We start from the raw sequence: 19,237 nt of genomic DNA on the forward strand, positions 1-19,237 counted from the left end.
CCACCTTACCTCTCTCTCTTTTTTTTTTTTGTTTTTTTTGTAAATGTTTTTTTTTCTTCATGCATTTTATAGCCTTTGAGAATAAATAAGCTCCGTTTTGCTTCCACATCTCTAAAAACTGCAGCATTTTTAACTATTGTCATTTCAACCGTGCAATTATTTTTTTGTGTGTGTTTTTTCTTTTTTTTTTTTTTGCAACACCCCTTTTAAAAAAAAAAATGGGAAAATACATATATATATATTCAAACTAAACCCTATACAACGTCAAAAAAAAAAAAATCCAAATTTAAAAAAAAAAAAATTATACACAATTTGTAACTGTCAACAGTACAGATGAGCACGAGAAATAAAAACCGCAAAGATCCGAACAGATTCATAGAAGCACAAAGGAGGGTGTTGGTTTCTTAAGATTGTCGTTTCTCGTTGTCTTTTGAAAATTAGGAGGAGTTTCCTGGACTCTTATGGGGAAGTAATGATGACGACCCCGAGCTCATGATGGGATGGGAGAGAAATCCCAATGCGCCGAGCCAAGGCGTCAGTGCTGAGCTGTGGCGTCGTGGCGCTGCGCTGCTCCGGTTTGGCACGTCTTGGCACACACCAAGCAGCCCAACTCCACGTGGCTGAAAGCAGTGATGCTTTACGGTCTGTTGGGTTTGTTTGGGTTGGTTTTTTTTGTATTTTTTTTTTTCCTTTTTTTTTTTTTCTGGCTCTCTGAGATGTGAAGTCAGGGCGTGAAGTCAATGAGCAGAAATGTTCCGTCGCCCTCCAAGCGCCGCGCTGCTGCCTTCCCGCTCCTTTGCGGGGCCGGAAATACGTTTGGTTGCGGCGTTATTTTTTCTTGCAGGACGGTCAGGAAAAAGAAAAGAAAATGAGAGCGACGAGACGTCGTCAATCCCACCTAATTTCCAAAGCGAGGCCGTGCAAAGAGCTGCCGTGTGGGTCCGATGCACGCAGGGTGCTGGCGGTGTGGCTGCTTCCTGGATGGACGCGGGGACAGAGCTGGGACAGAGGGATGGAGCTGGGACGTGGGGACAGATCCACGTCACCTCGGTGTGGACAAGAAGCCCGGCGCACACCGTGCAGGGTTTGAGGAGGAGGGAGAAGGATTGGGGGGCACAGAATCTGCCCACGTGGGTGTCCCGTCCCTCCCCCCCCCCCTCCCCCGCCCTCCCCGGTGTGCCGCAATAGGAATGGAACACCAAAACATTTTGCATTCGGAACCAGATCAGCCTTTGGGGAAGTGGTGGCAAACGGGACTTTTCAAAGGGTTTCAGCAGGAGGTCGCTGCCAGCACACCTCTTTCAGCTCCGTGCAGGGATTGTGGGGCTGCATTGGCTCCGTGCTGCCTCTCCACAGCCATCACCGTTCACTCCCATCTGAATTTTCGGAGGCCTTCCTCTGACTGCTCGCCTTAAGTTGCCCACATTCATTTTCATCACAATCCGCCCCAGTGCAACAGGTTGGGCTGGAACCTAACTCTGCTGGGATCTCTGGGAGGAGGCAGACGCACAGCCCTCATCCCCTGGGGAACTCCCTGTGCAGGATGAGGTTAGGTGCTGGGGCAGGTTCTGTGTCATTCTGCAACCACAAGCTTCAGTGGAGAGGAACTGTGCGGCCAGAGGACCGTCCTCACAGTCCTGAGCAGGGACAGGGGCAGAGATGGCACCACAAAGCAGCTCCAGAACTTCCCCTGCTTCCCTCGTGCCCTTTTTCCTTCCACTGAACCAGGTGGCTGAGGCTGCTGCAGAGATCCTGCGCAGCTCAGTTCACTCCTCCAGAGGCCTTCAGGCAAAATCCCTAAGGACGTTATTTCAGTGGCAATCGTTAAATAGCAACGATTTACTCCTAGCTTCTAACTTAAAGCTTCGACCCATACAGAACAGGGAATGCATTTTAGACACACTTGCAGCATTTTTTTTTTTGGTAAAACGACTGTTACTCCCAAACCAGCCCTGCCTCAGCCAAGCACCCTGCGGGGCTCAGTGGGACCTCAGCAGAGGTGGCTGAAGGGTTTGGATGATTGTGGCCAGAAGCAGCGGTGCCCCCTTCTCTGCAGGGAAAGATGATGATGTCCACAACCACCTCTCACCCAAACAGCAAAGATCAAGCCTTAAACCTGTCTCGTGTTCCCCCTACACCTCCAAGCAATGCTGCAGCACACAGCCTTGTCCCATGGGACTGAACCATCCCCTCCTGCCCAGGCTGTGGGGCAGCCCTCAGGGATGCTCAGCGCCCGCATCGCTGCACCAGCGCAGCCCCACAGCCCCCAGCTCCAATCCCTCTCCCTTTGATTTCCTTGCCACCCAACCTGGAACTCACAGCTCCCAGCTGTACGAACTGCGTGCGTCGCCCATTGTGCTAGAATGAATGCCTACAAAATCCTAAAGCTATTTCTCAGGCAGTTTATGATTATCTCCCCACCCCAACCCCTAAAACCCGTTTTTGTCCCCAGAATCCTCCCCTTTCCCCCCCTGCCCTCCCCGCTGCGAGCCAGCGGCGCTCCTGGGGATGACGGGGACCCGTTATGTGACCCAGGTATCCAACCGCATGCGTTTCACTGAAGGACTCTCCCCCTCGGCCTCACCGCCAGGGCGCAGCAGCCCCAGGGAGGAGCTGAAGTCGGTGCGAGTGGGATCATCTCGCTCACTGCCCTCGTAGGAGCTGGTGTTGCTGCTGAGGCTGTCGACAGGCGAGCGGCCGGTGGGCTCGTGGCGGGGCTGGTGGGGGAAGGTGCTGAGTGGGGTGGCAGTGTTTCGTTCCCGGTTGGGTGAAACGGGCTCCGACTTGATGCTGATGTTGGGGTTGGTGTTGACAGTCAAAGTGGTGGTGTGGGACAAGTGGCTTCCTTGTCTGAGCATCCACGGGAGCAGGGGAGGGAGGGGAGGAAGGGGAGGAGGAGACAATGGGAAGCCTCTCGTTACTCATCGTTCCAGCAGCCCTCTGCCCATCCGCAGAATTCACCACCCACCCTTCACTGCGAAAACGACATCCCTGCCAGGCCAGGACCTGATCCTGCCAACCTCATCCCCACCGGGCTGGAGCCCAGAGCAGCTCCCCAGCACAGCACCCCAAAGGCAGAGAGCATTCAGCAGTGCTCAGCCTCACCAACGGTTGTGCAAAACCATCAGAGCGTGGGGTTGTCTGGGCACTGCAGAGCTCTTGAGCTCCTGACCAAAGGATGGAGCACGCCCTGGAGCCCCTGCTGGGCAATGCACAACCTGCTCTGAGCAACTCGTGCTAGAGGCAGGTGCAAGCAGCTTTCCCCTGCGGAGGCTTTAGGGCTCCCACTGAACTCCTCCGTTTCTTCAGTCCCTGCTTCTTTCTGTTCTGCAGTCTCTGCGCAACCAAGAGCGAGTTGCTTCAATCTTTATTTCGACTGCAGTACTGTGAGAAAGCTCTGTGAGTGGGGATGCTTTATTTCCAGCTCCATTTCAGAGCACCTGTTCCAGCAGGAGTCTGCATGGATGGTTTTTTTGTTTTTTTTTTGGAGTAAAGCAATTCATTTTCCATGTTACAAATAGCCTTCCCTACGCTGCCAGGACCACTATTAGTAGCTCCCTTATCTGTCATGCCTACTCTATGCCCTCTTCCTCTCCTGTGTCAGAAGGGAGCAATGCTCCTGCTGCACGTGGGCAGCCAGCTCCAAGCCATGGCTCTCAGAAAGCAGCACCCAGCCCTGACCTTGCCTGGGGACTCCCAGTCACCTCTGGGACAGTGGTGCCCAATTCCCTCCGCATCATTTTATTACCATTTGTACCATCAGCTGAGTGGCCCTGGGGCTCATTTCACTTACATTAAATTTCCTAGTGATACAGGAACCAGGTGCTGCTGCTGCTGTTGTTGTTGCTGCTGCTGTTGCTGCTGCTGCTGTTGCTGTTGTTGCTGCTGCTGCTGTTGCTGCTGCTGCTGCTGCTGCTGCTGCTGCTGTTGCTGTTGCTGTTGTTGCTGCTGCCAGGCAGAGATGTTGCCAAGGGACAACCCACCAGGTGAGCTGAATGCTGGCAGTGAAGATAACTCAGCACTTGTCAGCTGATAATCTGGAATGAAAGGAGCTCTTCAGTCATTTCAATGTCAGGGCTTCTCTGACCCAGCACTGAGCACTGCAGGAAGATAGAGACCCACTCAAGAGGTACAACAGAGCCGTGCCTTTCTGGGGAATAGCTCAGGGACTCAGCAGTTTCATATTGTTGCTGGGCATGGGAGGTGACTCTTCCACCTTCGAGGCTTTTACTGTCCAAAACATAAAGCACTGCAGTGCCCTTGGTTCTCTCCAGTACCACACAACCACGGACATCCACGTGCAAATGCACGCACGGAGGCAAAGGGGACAGATTCAGTGCCTTACAATCTGCACATCCACCCTACAGCCAGTCTGAGCAGCTGGCAGAGAGGGAGCGGTGCCAAACCCCCGTGTGCCTCCCCACCTGCCCGCAGGACCATAAGGAGCAGGGGGGCAGGAGGGCCACTCACTCTGCGCATCCCAGACCCACTTCTGCACAACCACAACCGGCTTCTGAGCATCAGCAGATGGCGCTCCCTCCCCACAGGAGGAGGCCAAGCTGCAAGGAGCCTGCCTCGAAGCAGGACCCGCTGCAAGGAGCTGCACAGCCCAGCAGGAGGACCCAGCCCAACACTCTGCAAGTTGCCAAGGTGGCAACTCCTCAGCTACGCAGCACGGGGAAGGAAGCTGCTCTTCCAAGAGATGGCCAAAGCTTTGATCAGCCCTTTCCTCAGAGCCACGTCTGCATCTGATAGGGATGCAGATGCTCGATGCTGATCTGCCCTCACCCCACTCCTCCCCACTGCCTCTGTCATTTTGGGCGCCTGTGGTTTCAGCTTCCCCACCCCTGCAGCAGCAGCAGCAGCACACAAAGGAGGCTGCCAGGCAGCAAGCAATGCTGGCAGGCTGATGGCAGGCACTCCCTGCACAGCAGCAGCCCCATTCTCACCCCATGAGAATTCCCACTAGCGCTGGTCCTTCCACTTCTGCAAACACCCCCAGGTCTGATGACCCCAAGCAGCGCAAGGAAGGGCACACACTCCTGTAACCTCAGCAGCCCCACGGGGAGGATATCCCTAGGTTAGAAGTGGGAGGAACAAGGAGTAGCACCCAGGGCTTGGGTTTGGTGCAGACATCTGCACCCTGTAGCGATGTGAGCCCTGCCAGCCCTGTGGCATTCAGACATCCCAGCCACAGGCGCCCGGGTGGGAATGGTTTCTCTGCCTGCGGCTAAGCTGCAGGAGGAAAATAAATACCAAAAGATAACAACCAGCTCTACCCCCCCCCACAACCCCCCACCAAGACTTGTAGCAGTGCAAGGCCCAATTAAAACCTATTTCGGGGACTTTAGCAACACCCAGACTCGTTGGTGGCCCGCACCGACTTCCACACAGGGAGAGAAGTCAAACAGGCATCTCCTGGGCTACACCTACTAATTATGTGAGGGAGTTCCCAGCACGCCTATCCTGGGTTCTTCCAGACGAGCAGCTTTCTGCATTTCTTCCAATTTTTTCTCTGAGCAAACACCAAAGTGAGTGATGAGGGAAAACATCCCTGCATCACTCCCCGGTGCCCCCGGGGTTTGGGCAGGCTGCAGGTGAGCAGAACCCTTTGCTGGAGTTGCCTTGGGCTAGCACACACCTCACCAGCCCTACAAGCAGGACGGTCTGCATTCTTTCCAAACTTTTGGGTCCCTGACGCTCATTTTCATTAAGCCCCTATTACAACATCACTTGCAGCTTTCGAGAGAGCCCTGAGATGGGCGTAGCTGCAATTAACATCCACTTAAAAGCATCTTCACGCTGCCAACACCACGTAATGGGCTACAGCATGAGAACCGTGCCCTCACAGCCTTCCTGGATACAACAGCGAGTTCCCATTCTTAATATAATGAGTTTCCCCTTTGTTTTCATCTTGTGAAACTCTTGGCCTCCGACGGCATCTGGCAGCGGTGAGCTGCACCAGATGCTCTCTGCAGCCATTCAGGGAGATGTGCAGGAGGTGGCAGCGCCCTCACCTGTGTTGTACGCAGTCGGCATGGCAGAGAACGGCAGCCCCTGTGTCAGCAGGCTCGGGGTGGCCACAGAAACAACCGGCGTGGTTAGAGAGTGAGTCGCCTGGGAGACACCTAACCGCTGTGTGTTCTGCTGGGGAAGCAAATGGAGGCTGTTACAAGGCGGCCCGCTGCACCCCAAGCCCCAAACCCCAGCAGGTTACAGACACCCACGACCTCTGTGAAGCTCACGGGCAGCTCAGGGAGCCCTTGGATCACTTTTCTGCTCAGGACTGGGGGTTTTCTGCACGGAGGGCATCTCTGTGCTGCAGCAGCGAGGTGCCTGTTTGTAAGGCACAAATCCTTACAGCCTCCCTGCCCATGCTGAAACAAAACCAGATACTATTTCCCAGAGGATGCGTGCGATTGCCTTCGCTGCACTGGGAGAAGATCATGGTACGAAATCAGTGCCTGGTGCTGCACAGGGCTGCTCCTCCTGCAGCAGGGGCGAGCCCCTGGCCTCCAACACAAGATGCAGACGTGAGGCACAACTGAGAGGATTGTAAGGGTGCTGTGGCATCCTAGAAACCAGCTCTCAGCAGCCCCTGGGCTTGATGACCTCACGAGGTTGGGGTGACTCAGGCATTAGCAGGGTCCCTGGTGGAAAAATCCTGCGCTCATCTGGGTGCAAGCCAGCCTCTCCCCACGGCTCTTCAGGCGGTTACGTGGGCAGATCTACGGGTCAGCTTCAGCCCTGTTTACAAGGCAGATAATCTGGGCTGCCTCTGCTGATCTGATTTAAATCAGACTCAAGAGGCTTGCCTCTAATCTGCAGCACCCCCGGCACACGTCATCCCGTGAAGCCTGGGGCACTGCCCAGCTCCCAGCACGCCTGGCACGAGGCTGCTGCATCCCCTGGGGCACAGCCTGCACCAGCACAGCAGCACCCAGGGCTGCCATGGAGTTTTAGGGCCAGGCATGGGTGTCTGCACCAACACAGGATCTCCTGGGGTGCACTCAGCACCTCAACCCTGCCCTAGAAGGGTATGCAGCACCCACACGCTGCCGAGGAAGGCGATGCTAATTGCCGAGGATGGGTGCTAATTGATGAAGAGCTGAGGCTGTCAGAGGTTTTCCTGGCTTGCACCCTGCTGGCAGTCACCCTAGGGGGTGCCCACTGCCCCATAGGGCAGGGATGCTGAAGGGAAATGCCATCACCAGGAGCTCATCCTCTGCAGTCTCAGGTGTGTGGCCTCGCCATGCCGCAAGGCAGCACCTAGTTTTAATCCCAAACCATGCAGGCAAAAGGTGCTGACATGTGCAAGATGCCACACATAGGTTGCAAAATACCCTGAGTGGCAAGCTGTCACTCGGGCTTGTTACAAAACCATGCAGTCATGCTCCCAGGTGACATGGTGGTGCACTGATGGAACAGATTCTGCCCTATGCTTCCAATGGGAAACAGCCCATGGCATGCAGAAACATGGAGGGGTTTCACCTTCCTGACCCCACTAAAAGCAGCTCCACGGCTTACATTGGGGTGGCTGGGAGCATCCTGGGGAGAGCAGGCGGGTGACATCCCAGGGAAAGGAGAGCTAGGATGAGGGCAACATGCAGGGAGGGGATGCAGGGAGGTGGGTGACTGCAGCACTGAGCCTGCAGAGCAGCTGTGGGCAGATGGCCCCCACCTGCAGAGCTGTGCCAAGCTCCCTGTCCCCCTCCTGGACTCTGTCACCTCGCTGCCAGCTGGGGTTGGACAAAGACCACATTTTGCTACAGGCAGAGGCAGCCTGGCAGCTCCAATTAAAGCTATTCATGCTAACCTGGCTGATTTTTGCCTAAAGCCAGCTGCTCCTTCAGGCAATGCCCTGCGGCAGAGGGAAGGGTGAAGTGGAGGTGCTGGCTGTTTGGAGGCTGCAGGTGGGGAAACTGAGGCACAACGTTGCCAGGGATTCAGGTAGGGAAGGGAGGTTTGTAGGGCACGGAGTGGAGCAGAATTCAAGTCTGCAAAAGCCTCAGCCAGCCCTGGCCCTGGCCAAGTATCTCCTCGCAGGCTGTGAGAGGTCCTGCCTCACTCCTGTGCTTTTGGAAAGCTTTTCCCTGGCTGTGTTTGCTGCATCCTACAGTGGCTCTCGTCCTTTCCTCACTGCGCTGACCTGTCGCCCATCTGCCCTGAACCAGAATAGCAACAGAAAAGGGTGAATCATTGCCACAAACAAGGTGGTGTTCACTTTGCTGGCAGAAAGGAAAAAAAAAAAAAAAAAAAAAAAAAAAGCCATAAAAATAACACAGAAAATTGCCCCTGTGCACAAACAAGGGCTGGTGCACGGGTGAGCCAGGCAGTGGATTCACACAGGCTGCAAATAATAACTTCATAGGAAAATAGGAGAGAGCCTATGCTTCCCCCCCCCCCCCCGCTGCAGGCCAGGTTTCCCCATGCCCCCCCATGGGCACAGCAGTGCCCAGGTTGGCTGTGTGGCACACAGGCACACAGGGTGAGTCCCTAAGGAGGATGAACCACCTGACAGCTCGCGTGACAGCCTGCAGCTCAGCCCTTCCTTCCGATTTGTCTACAAACAAGGGGGTTTTTGTAGCTCCTTTAAGGAAGGGGGCAGCGACATCGATGCTGCACTCCCAGCAGAGGGGCCGGCAGGGATGCGGGGACAAACAGGAGAAGCGGCCCAGGTCACAACGCCCACCGCAACGCACTCTCAGTGTCACTCACCAGAGCCAGGTGATCCTCCGTCTGCCCGCACAGGAACGGGGAGAAAACCAAGAGGCACCATTAACCCGCTGCCCTCACCCACCGCCGCCGCACCCCGCGCTTGCCGGCTGCTCGCAGGGACGGGGCGCGCGTCGCACGCCAGGTGACATTCGTGTGCACCATTAGGGACACGCAGCGGGTTCGGTGCAAAGGGAAACGCGAAGGGAAATCCTCCCAGCTCCCACCGGCACAGCGGGGAAGAGGTGCCTGTACCGAACCCACGCTGGTGCCAAGCTCCCTGGCAGTGCCACGCGGCGCTGCTCACCAGGTGGTGCATCAGCCCTTTGCCGCTCTGCGAGGTGATGACGCGCAGGTCCGGCTTGCGGCTGTTGGTGGCGAGCTGCGTGCTGTGGGGTGGCGGTGGAGGGGACTTGGCTGGGATGATCTTGCCCAAAGTGCTGCCGTTGGAGACGGGAAGGAGACCAGGGGAGGCACGAGCACTCACGTAGCCATTGCCTGCGGGAGAACGGCCACAAGGTGAAACGCGTGGCGATGGCGAGACCTGCGAAGCTGTCCTGGGTGTGCAGAGCAGGGATGCAGACCCTCATGCACTGAGCAGCTCCTCGCCTGCAGGAGCCCACGGGCATCACCGCAACGCTGCAGTGCTGCTTTCAGCACGACCCCTGCACGCTGCTGGTAGCAGGGCAGCAGGGCCCTGTTGAGGCGGATAATTGCTCTCACGTTCACTTTTGAAGCTGCTTTTTGGCAGCAAAAAGGGCTGTGGGCAGAGCGGAAGACCTGGCGCACTGATCCCACTGCCCCTTTGAAGATCTGAGAGTCCCTCCTCCTCCTCCTCCCGCTGCCCCACTTAAGGATTTTATGTGCAAAGACGAGAAGGCAAAAAAAAAAAAAAAGAAGAAAGGGAAGGAAAAAAAAAAAATTTAAAAAGGAAAAGATTTGATGAACATCAGGAAGGGAATAAATTGGATCAGATTACTGTTCTGATGAGGGCTTTTTTTTTTTTTTTTTTTTTTATTTTTATGAATAGGCCCCAAAGATAGAAAGGCGTTTAGCAATCACCAGGATTCAGCCCTCGTATTCACTGCACGTTAGACCAGGAAAAATAGGTCGCTGATTGCATTATTAATCACATCTACCACTACTCTACATCTGCATTTCAGCTGGCAGTGGCAATGCTGCAGCCATGGCAGGTGCCCACTGCCGCCCCAGGCCAGGCAGACTGGGGATGGGATGAAACTGGCGAGAACACAGCCTTGCCCCCCAACCCTGAGATGGGAACAGAACCTAAAGGAAAGTTAAAACTTGATGCTTTTGTTGCTGAGATGGCATCAACATCAATGCGCACGCGTGCAGCTCCAACGGCAACCACAAATTCGAGGTATGCTGCCTCACGACGGTGGGCAGCTGTTGGGGTGGGTGGGCAGGACACCGGTGCTGTGGGGTTGGGGTGGACGTGTCTACCAAACGCCTGCCATGCTGTGCCTGGACAGAACAACTACATGCTGCTCTGCACAGGGGAAAAATGCACGAATGCAGCATCTTCAAAAGCGTAAAGATGCCCAAACGCAGGGAGGCTGATGGAGGCAGTGAGCACAGGGTGTTTCCCTCCAGATGCAAGGTGGCACAGCAGAAATCTGCATGGCTGCAGAATCCAGGCCGCGGCCACCCGCGGCTGATGACTCAGAAGCTGCAGGTAACCTCAATCCCGCAGATAGAGCGAGGAAGAGGAGGAGGACAGGAGGACGAGATGCCCCAGGGACACAGAAGCCCCCCGTGGACGGAGGGCAGGCAGGGCTGGCCGTGCCCCGCTCCTCACGCCCGTTTCCTGGAGCGGCAGCAGGAACGCGGGGAATGCTGCGGTGCTGCGGTGACGTCAATGCTGACATTCAGCAGCTCTGCCAAGCTCCTCGCTGCCACGGCTGCTCACAACAGCTGACGTGGGGGCGGCGGGTGGCTTTGGGGGGCAGCAAGGCGGGGAGGTGCAGCCCCACAGCCCCCCCTCTCCCTTCTAGCAGAAGCCACCCCATCCCCACGCGGGTTGGCGGTGCTGCAGAACCGCTTCCGAACCAGTTTGGGTTTCGCTGGGGCTAATGCCAATTGCCAGGCTTCTCCAGAGTGAGCCTCTGGCAAAACTAGCATCAAAAGGGACAATCAGGGGGCAGGGCTCTGCTCGCCTGGGACAGCAGGTGCCAGAGGCTGCGTGTTGGCTGACCCGAGCCGCGGGCAGGAGGCATTATTAGCTCATTTTATAGCCGGGGAGTTAAGCCACACGGTCTGAGTTGAGTTAGTGCTGGGGCTCTCGCAGTGGAAAGGGGCCCTAATGAGCTTTTTTCCTCGCTGTAAAGTTCCTTTACAGGGCCCAAGTGCATGGAGGAATCAGGTGTTAAGTAACTCAGCTGAGGTCAGCGGAGGAGCGGGTTTCAGTTCGGGGTGCTAAAGCTCAAATCAGGTCTTCTTTTGTCTGCCAAAAGCCAAAGCTCTTTGGTTTGTAGCTCTTCCAAAGAGCAAGGACCTCAGCTCCACGAAGCACATCACTTCCCTGTATCTCTGATGGAACATTGCAGAGAGGCTGGCCTGGAGCATCTCCGGCAAAGCCTCTCGCTGCCAAACCCTCCTTAGCACTTCTCCATTCCCCAAATGTGCTGGGTTGAAAGGAAAACACACATTCCTGTGCTATTGATGGGAAATGGAGGCACAGAAGAGAGAAAAGAGCCCAGCTTGCTAGTGCCAGCCCCACACCGCTCCTCACTTACCCACAGGACTCGGGCAAGCTCCGTTGGTGTTGTTCAGGTCACCCCCAAGCATCGCCCCTACGAAACAACCAGAAACATGGGGTCAGGGCCATGCTGAACATCGCTCCTGGGGGAGGGAGGAAGGCAAAGGAAAATCAGCAGTGCTGCATTCCCGGCGAGAAAGTCCTGGGCAAAATGAGCAGCATTCCTGGTGATCAGGTTTGGAAACAATATCCAGGCAGATCCGTTTCCTTTGGGCAGCAGCCAGGCGGCACAAGGGCCTGGTCCAAAGCACACGGCTTGGAAAACACTGTGGCTATTTTGTTCCAAGCCTTCTGGAGGTACACAGGGGCTGTGCTGCAGGGAAATGAGCCCCAACAGCACAGTGTGAAACACTATCTGCCCTGTAACTTTTGCACCGAATGGAAACCACCCCTAACACTGCCAGCGCTGCTGCAACGCTGCCTTCCGTGGCTCTGCTGCACGAAGGTGAATGCTTGGACAGCACTGGGAAAAGCAAAGCAGGGGCCTCAGGCTGCCCAATAACAGATCCAGCTCCATCACCCCGAGACAGGAAACTGCCTCCAGCCACTGCTGTCAAAGCAGGGCTCAGGGTGGCAGCAGGCCCTTGAAAGCACAAATGCTGCTGCGCAAGAAAGGCATTTTGTTCCCCATGTGAAAGCGTGATCGTGGGTGTCGTGGTCCCAAAAATACTTTACTTGGCAAAAGGGTACAGAGTTCCCTAGAGCACAGCAGGCACCATGCTCCCTGCAGGGGATGGGGATGCAAAGCAGGGTCTTGGTTGCATTGAAGTCCTTGAGCAGACGGCAGCAGTGAGCACTGAGCAAGCTCCACGCCAGCACTGCCTTTGCTTTGGAAACAATAACGCAGCTCGCTGCATTCCTCTTGACTGCATTGTTAAAAAAAAATAATATATATATATATATATAAAAGAAATAGCTTGTCTCACATGCAAGGCTCTGGCTCCTATAAACAGGATTTCTTCCGTGTCCCAGGCAGTGAGTGAATGAAATGCAGATGGTTGGACTTGGAACACCTCAGTGCTCGCAACCACAAAATTATTCCCCCTTGAAACAAATGTTTCGTGAGCTGGATGGAAACGGCAAGCGCCGAGCAGGCTCTGCTTGACAGCAAAGCCTCTTTTTTTCTGCAGAGGCCAGCAAGAGGGCAGGGGTGATGCCTACAGACAGAGCCACAGCGCAGGAGGGAGATGCTGCTCTTTGGAACCAGCAAAAAGATCCCTTTTCCTCTGAAATCTGGGGCCCTGCTCCTCAGGCCCAGCTCCTTCAGTCTTTCAGAGAGCCTGGGCAGCCAAACCAACACTGCCTCTGCCATTTGCAGCCCAAACGACTTTTACAGACCATCTGCAAGGACCGAAATAGCAAGCAGGGGCTTTCTGCGTGCTATTATTATTTATGATGGCACCGCAGGAGAGTCGGGCTGCGGTCACATGTCCCCCTCACTGCAGGGAGCGCGGGTGACGAGAGCCTTTCCCCAACCTGCTCTCACCACCCCACGCCAGTCCCCGCTGGAAAGGACCACTCCTCGGATCTGTCAGCAGGTCTGTGTGAGTAATCGCTCAGCAACCAACTGCAGCCACCGCAGGCTGAGGCAACAACAACAAAAAAAAGGCCCTTTTTAGGCAGCGGTCCCACGTCCCCGACGGCGCTGGGACACAAGCAGCCAGACCTGGGCTGGGAAAGACACCGGGTGACTCACAGCCACTCGCACCGCCTGATGTGAAATATCCTGATGTGGAAAAGCAAAGGGTGATCCCTGGGCAGGGAGCGGTCGCTTGGAGCTTTGGGCTTCTTGCAGAGGGGATGTAGGATCACTCACCTGCGCTGGCTGGCCGCTGCGGCAACCCTGGGGACACGGTGTTCCTCTGCAGTGCTGGTTGCTGTGGTGAGAGGAGCCGGGGGTCAGTCAGAGATGAGGTTACCAGGGATTGGGTCACCAACGAGCTGCCCGGGCTGCTGAACTGCAGCGTGTTCTGGTTGGTCACAGGAACCGTCACTGGCATGGCAAAGTTTGGCGTGGGCACTGCAGACTGAAGAGAGAGAGCAGGAGGTGAAGGGGAGCAGGCAGAAGGAGGTGCTCACTTTGCAGGCTCCCAGCAAGGGGGTGGGGGGGCCAGATCCTGCCTGGGATTGGCAGCACCGTCCCATGGCTGCAGGGGAGTCAGCGTGGCCACCCCAAGCCTCCACGCTGATGCACTTCCATCTGCACGGGGCGTGATGCACCCATCCATCTCAGCATCTCGGGGCAGCAATGGCACAGGAGCCCAGACAGACTCCTGTGGAACAGCACGGAGTCTGCCTAGACACAACACAGATTCGCCACTGGCTGCTTTCTCTTTCTTTTTAGGCCCACGTTTATTTCCCCGTCACGTTTTCAGAGCTCAAAGCATCAAAGAGGGGAGAAGTGCCGTGGGGTTCCCCTTGCAGCACTGCCCTCTGCCCCTCTGCAGAGTGGCTCTGAGTGCCAGGGACAGGCTCGCAGTGCCTCGTGCCCTCCAGGTGACACTGAGGTCTGTCCTTCCACCACCAGGAGCTGTGGGGCAGGAGGAGGAGGCGACCCGGTGGGAGCAGGAGGACGGCTCAAGCCCTATCCTTGTCTGCAGGTCGAGGACCAGCTTCACCTACCAGCGTCCCCGCAGGAACCAGACTCACCGTGATTATCCCATCAGCCTTTCTTATGTCACTGATTTGCTCTTCATTAACAGGAACAGGCACCTGCTTAGAGGCTTTAGCAGGGGCTTTGTTAAAATCCCACTTTAATTTGCCAAGGGCTGGGAAAGCAGAGCGCTCAGTGCCACCAGGCAACACCCAGCGTCCCCACCAAACACACCAGCAGGCGTGGAGAGAGCCAAGTTCCCAGCACCATGATGTTACAGGGTGCTGTTCCTTGTGGCTGAATTCCTTTAAGGGGAGAGGAGAGGAGGGAAGAAGGGACGGTGCTCACCAGGCTCACTGCTGGAAACCCTCCCACCCGCTCAAGGGCATCCTGTCCTTCAGAGATCCTGTGGCCCCGAGCTGGCGCTGCAGCACGGCTCCAAGGGCTCTGGGGACTGGCGTGTCCCCTTCCAGGGCTCTACAAGCCTTAACACAGCCCTGGCCCTGCAACCAGGGGTTGCAACCAGCTGCAAACAAACAAAACAAAAAAAAAAAAGGTGGGGGGCCACGGGGAGCCTGGCAGGTTTTGTCAGGTGTGTGAACAGCGTGGCAGCATTGTGCAATAAATCACTGTAAGCACGTGTGTGTGCGTTCCCAGAAGAGGGAATGAAGAGCAAACCCGGTGCCTCACATCCTCAGCGAGGATGATCAGAGAGCAGCATCCGGCCCCTGTGTCTCCATGCTGCTGTCAGGCCAGCGTGCGACTGGGACCCAGCACCAGTGCCTGGGGGTAGCTGGGGCACAGGGGCTGCCTGGATGCGCTCACACCTCAGTCCAAAATCTGGGGAGAAGATGCACACATCAGCCAAGCCCCTAATGATGTCTGATTCTATCAAAAGCCATTGCAAACACGCTCCGAGCGCAGAGGGACTCTCCACAGCGAACACGGCTGCTGTTAGCTAACGAGCCCAGTTAGTTCTCATCACACACAAAAACACTCCAGCTGGTTAAAAAGGAGAAGCGTCACCTTCAACAGCACACGCTCTGCTGGAACTGCTCCATCCCCACCGCGCAGGGGGTTTAGACGAGGAGCCGGATGCTCTGCCTTGAACCCCCAGCACCCGAATGCCCCCCTGCCCAAAAACACAGGCAGACCAGGGCTAGCGCAGGGGCTGCAAGGGGATGGAGCTGTGCCTCCACCCCAAGCAAGCCCTGGTGGGGTCAAAATCTCTTCCCTAAAGAGCGAGATGCCACCGAGGCAAAACGCCTCGTGCTTTGCAAGCTGAGTCAGCAAAACCAAAGGGGGATGGATTTCAAGACCCAATTTTCTTGAAAAGCCAGAATTTTTAACCTGTATGGGCTCGCAAAGCGTGGAAGGGCAGATATCTTTTTTTTTTTTTAAGGTGGGGAGGGGGCTGTGTCATTTCCTATTGCTGCATCCAGCCCTTAGCCTCCCTGCTCCCTGCAGCGTCCACAATGGCTGCAGTGACACGGGGCTAATCTCACTGAAGGAGGTTTGCCTGCACCGCCAGCCCTCGCTCCCACTGCTAACAACTAATTTGACACGCGTTCCCCCCTCCCGTCTTCTGACACAAATCCCTTCCAGCGCTGTCCTGATGCCACCCCGCTGACGGGCCTGGGATCACGGGCTAAAACCTCACTGGATTTCTGCCATGGCCACCAGCTGCCTTGAGGGCTTGATGGATTTGGGTGGAATTAAGGCAAAATGGCCCAAAGTGGGCTGACCCAGTGCTCCTCCCCGCCAGCTCACAGGGGCCTGGGGCTCTTAACCCATAGAAAACCCCTTATGGGGGGCAAAAGGGTGGCCAAGGAGACTCAAATCCAGTACTCATGGCCAAAGGGCAGAAGAAGCCCTGACCCAGAGCCCAGGGATGCTGGCTGAGTCGCCCAGGGGGCTGCTCCCACTTCTCCAGCTGGGAGACCAGAGGGTCCCCAACAGCTCCTGGTGCTGCTTCCACCACTTTCCCCCCTTTTCTGCCCTCGTTTCCTGCCCCTCTGGGTGCATTCAGGGCCCTGGTTCCCACGGCACAGCACGGCTCCAAAGCAAAGCCATGCAAGACCCCCGTCACCCAGAGGCAGCCAGGGCGGGAGGGGCTGCAGGCCACCAGCTACTCACTGCGAGCCGGTAACTCTGCATCATTTTATCAAACTCCTCATCAATCTTTTTATATTTCTCCTCCGTCTGCGGGGTCAGTGCAAACACTTCATCCCCTTCCGGGCTTTCGCATTCCCTGTGCTTCTTGTTCAGCGCCTGTGTGACGTTGGGGGGGAAGGGGGAAAGGGGGGGAAGGGAGGGAAGGGGGCAGCAGGGGTGTTGGGGAAGGAGTGGGGACGAGGTTGGGGGGGGAAATCGAACAGAAGAAAAACAGAATAATGAAGGCTTCCTGGCCACAGAGCAGCTACTTACACCGTATCGCTTGAACAGGATATCCAGATCCTCGCTGCCTTTACGGTATTTATCCTCCATCAAGGGGCTCTGGTCTATCGAGTCATCTCCGTCGGGTTCCGGGCTGTCACAGCCATTAAAACCTTTCTTTCTTAACGTCTGAAAACACAATCAGGACAGTTTGAGACCTGAGACTGGTGGGGTTCTCCCGGAATGTCCCTGCAGCACAAAGGTGGCATTAAATGATAGGGACGGATGGACAGATGGATGGATGGAGGGAAAAACTGCCTAGATCTCAAAAGAGCAGCGTGTGCTGGTGCTGAATTTGGACCCATACGAGCTCAGATGAGGGTTTTGTCACCTCCAGTCAGCATGATGACAAGGAGGGGAAATGAACCTCGAGGATGGGATGCACCCTCCTGCTGGAAATAATAGCTAAGATGTTTTTGCACATAGGAAATAGGGCCAAAAAGCAGACACAGGTCCTATCACCTGCGCTCCCTTATGCAGGAGCTTGGCAGGATGGGCACTCAGCAAAAAACCCAAGCAGGGTTTGAGCAAAAAGTCCCTCTTTTCACACAGCAGAAGCCAATCTGCAGCCTGTGCTACGCGTGCACATTTAATCATTTTATTTTCAAAATACCAAAAGCAATTAGGCGTTATTATGGAACCATCACTTGCCAATTTTTTTTTTTTTAAGTCGAAGCTACAGAATTTCCTGGAATTCTTGATCTCTTTTCATGCCAAATTCAGAAGGGGGAAAAATAAAGGCCTTGACAATTCTCCTCTTCCCTTCCTAAACAGCTATAAACATCTCTGCTTCAAGGTCAAAACATCCTGGAGCCGTTCTGCTCTACCTGGAGCCATGCAGGCAGTGCAACCAGGAGCTGTTTGCCTCCCACTGCCATCCCAGCAAGCTCCCCTCCCTCCAGCTGAAACCCCTCCGTATTTGCACCCCGTGCTTCAACGTCAGCCACTTTCGACATCATCCAGGCTTGCAGAAACCAACACCATTTTGCCAGCCATGGTGCTCACGTGGTAAATCCAGCAGCAGCAGCAAGGAAAACCAGCAGATTCTGACATCACCCCTCCAAAAGAAACAACGCTTTCAGAACGCGTGCTTCACCACTCCAATTTCACGCTCTTCCTTTGGATTGCGCCCACAGTGATGTCTTTACAGCAGAGCTGTAAAGGGGGGGGGTGAAGCCCCACTTGGTGCTGCCATCCCCCCCAAATCCTGCTTATTGCTGCCATTTCTTTCCCCTTCACACAGGAGGGGCAGCTCCAGCAGAATGCGCTCTATTGGCACGGTTGGCAGCACATGCAACCCGTGCTGCCCGGACACCAGAGCTGGGGCTCAACTCGAAGGCTGAGCCAAAGGTTGGTTCTCAAGGCCACTCTTTGAAGGCTCCTGAGGATTCTTCCCAGTTGTTTTGCTATTTCTGTCCACTGCCCTTGTTTGTATTTCGTACGACGCACGCAAAAAAACGTGCCATGCTCTTGCAGTGGGGAAGGGACCGGCTTTGCCTTTTTTTGGAAACTATATTTTTTGCAAAATTCTTTCCCCAAATCTTTTGTTTCGCCGAGGCAGCTGGAAAGTTGAGTCTCCCTCCTTGCTTAAAAAAAGAGATTTTCCTCCCCCTCTCTCTTTCTCTTTCAGAGGCAAAGTGGAAAACATTGTTCCATGAGCCATGGAAGCAATGAAGCTGTGTTTCCTACAGATGCGTGCAGCAGGAGCTGTGCTGGGGAGACTCTCCGGTGTCTAATAAGGGGCTGTGCCCATGCTGTGGTGTTTCTCCTCACCGTGGCCAGCTGTCCCACCCAGCTCTGTTCACAAAACTTAAAGGAAATCCCTCCTTCCTAAAACCTACAGTGCTGAAAACGCAAGGGAAAACGACCTCTTCTCACTTAAAAGCCCATTTCAACTGAGTTTCTTCACCTGAAAAAACGCCAAAGGATAAAACCAGGGTGAGAACATCACCTCACAAAGGACAAAAAAAGAGAAAAATAAAGCCCTTTCCTGGTTTGGTGGCTGCTGACACCCTGTTCAGGAGCAGGTTTTAACCCCAGGAGGGTGGGAGAGCAGCAGGAAACCCCGAGCATGTGAGAGGAAGCGATGCTCGGCCAGGATGCAGCCGACTTCCCTTAAAGGAGGGTGGCTGCAATTTAAGCAACTCCTGACTTTGGGGAAGGATGGAAAGGAACAGGACACGGCGCCTCTGCACCTCCTGCAGCAACGGAACTGGGAAGCAAAGCAGGAGCCAGCCACACAGCCAGGGAAAGCAGAGGATGCGCTGCCTGACCTGGAGCATCCCCACAGCCCTGCCCCGTCCCCGTCCCTCACCAGGAGCTGGCACATCAGCTGGGCTTCGGGAAACGAGAAGCGACAGCGAGGAGCAAAGCCGGCGTGATCCGCAGCCGGGCGCGCACGTGGCACTCAGCGTGCCTGTCTGAGGCCTTGGCCGGGCCCTGCGATTAAGGACCCCCCCCCTTTTCTCCCCCTCACTGCAGTCAGAGAGATTTTCTCAGACTTAAAAGCTTGCAGCAGTCAGGACTGAGGCTAGGCAGGGAGCGGAGGGGCTCAAACCCCTCCTGCTGCACTGAGTGCCTCATCCCAAGAGCTTGGCTTCACTGCTGCCAACCCCGAATCCCTGTGCCGTGCAAGGCTCCACTGCTGCCAGCTGAGTCCCTGCACCGTGCAAAGCCCCACTGCCACCAGATCTGAATCCCTGTGCCATGCAAGG

General features: G+C 55.5%; 1 protein-coding gene across 7 annotated transcripts in view; it reads right to left on the reverse strand.

Moving 5' to 3' along the window:
* Positions 1-235: 235 nt before the first annotated feature.
* Positions 236-19,237, reverse strand: part of MEF2D (myocyte enhancer factor 2D) — a 27,832-nt gene continuing 8,830 nt past the window's right edge. Inside the window, exons 4-11 of one of the 7 annotated variants that reach the window (XM_042893290.1) lie at positions 16,224-16,358; positions 13,311-13,521; positions 11,472-11,528; positions 9,023-9,213; positions 8,719-8,739; positions 6,018-6,147; positions 3,794-4,037; positions 236-2,850 (exon numbers count right to left, since the gene is read on the reverse strand). In XM_042893290.1, the coding sequence (XP_042749224.1) occupies positions 2,523-2,850; positions 3,794-4,037; positions 6,018-6,147; positions 8,719-8,739; positions 9,023-9,213; positions 11,472-11,528; positions 13,311-13,521; positions 16,224-16,358 (1,317 nt within the window). In that variant the 3' untranslated portion in view covers positions 236-2,522. Of the gene's footprint in view, positions 2,851-3,793; positions 4,038-6,017; positions 6,148-8,718; positions 8,740-9,022; positions 9,214-11,471; positions 11,529-13,310; positions 13,522-16,223; positions 16,359-16,514; positions 16,653-19,237 lie in introns of all 7 variants that reach the window. The other 6 variants (XM_042893291.1, XM_042893288.1, XM_042893289.1 and 3 more) reach the window with 6 other exon arrangements.

Source organism: Lagopus leucura, unplaced genomic scaffold (assembly GCF_019238085.1).
Source record: "Lagopus leucura isolate 7727_CA_CO unplaced genomic scaffold, USGS_WTPT01 35428-0_obj-0_obj, whole genome shotgun sequence".
NCBI classification, from domain to species: domain Eukaryota; kingdom Metazoa; phylum Chordata; class Aves; order Galliformes; family Phasianidae; genus Lagopus; species Lagopus leucura.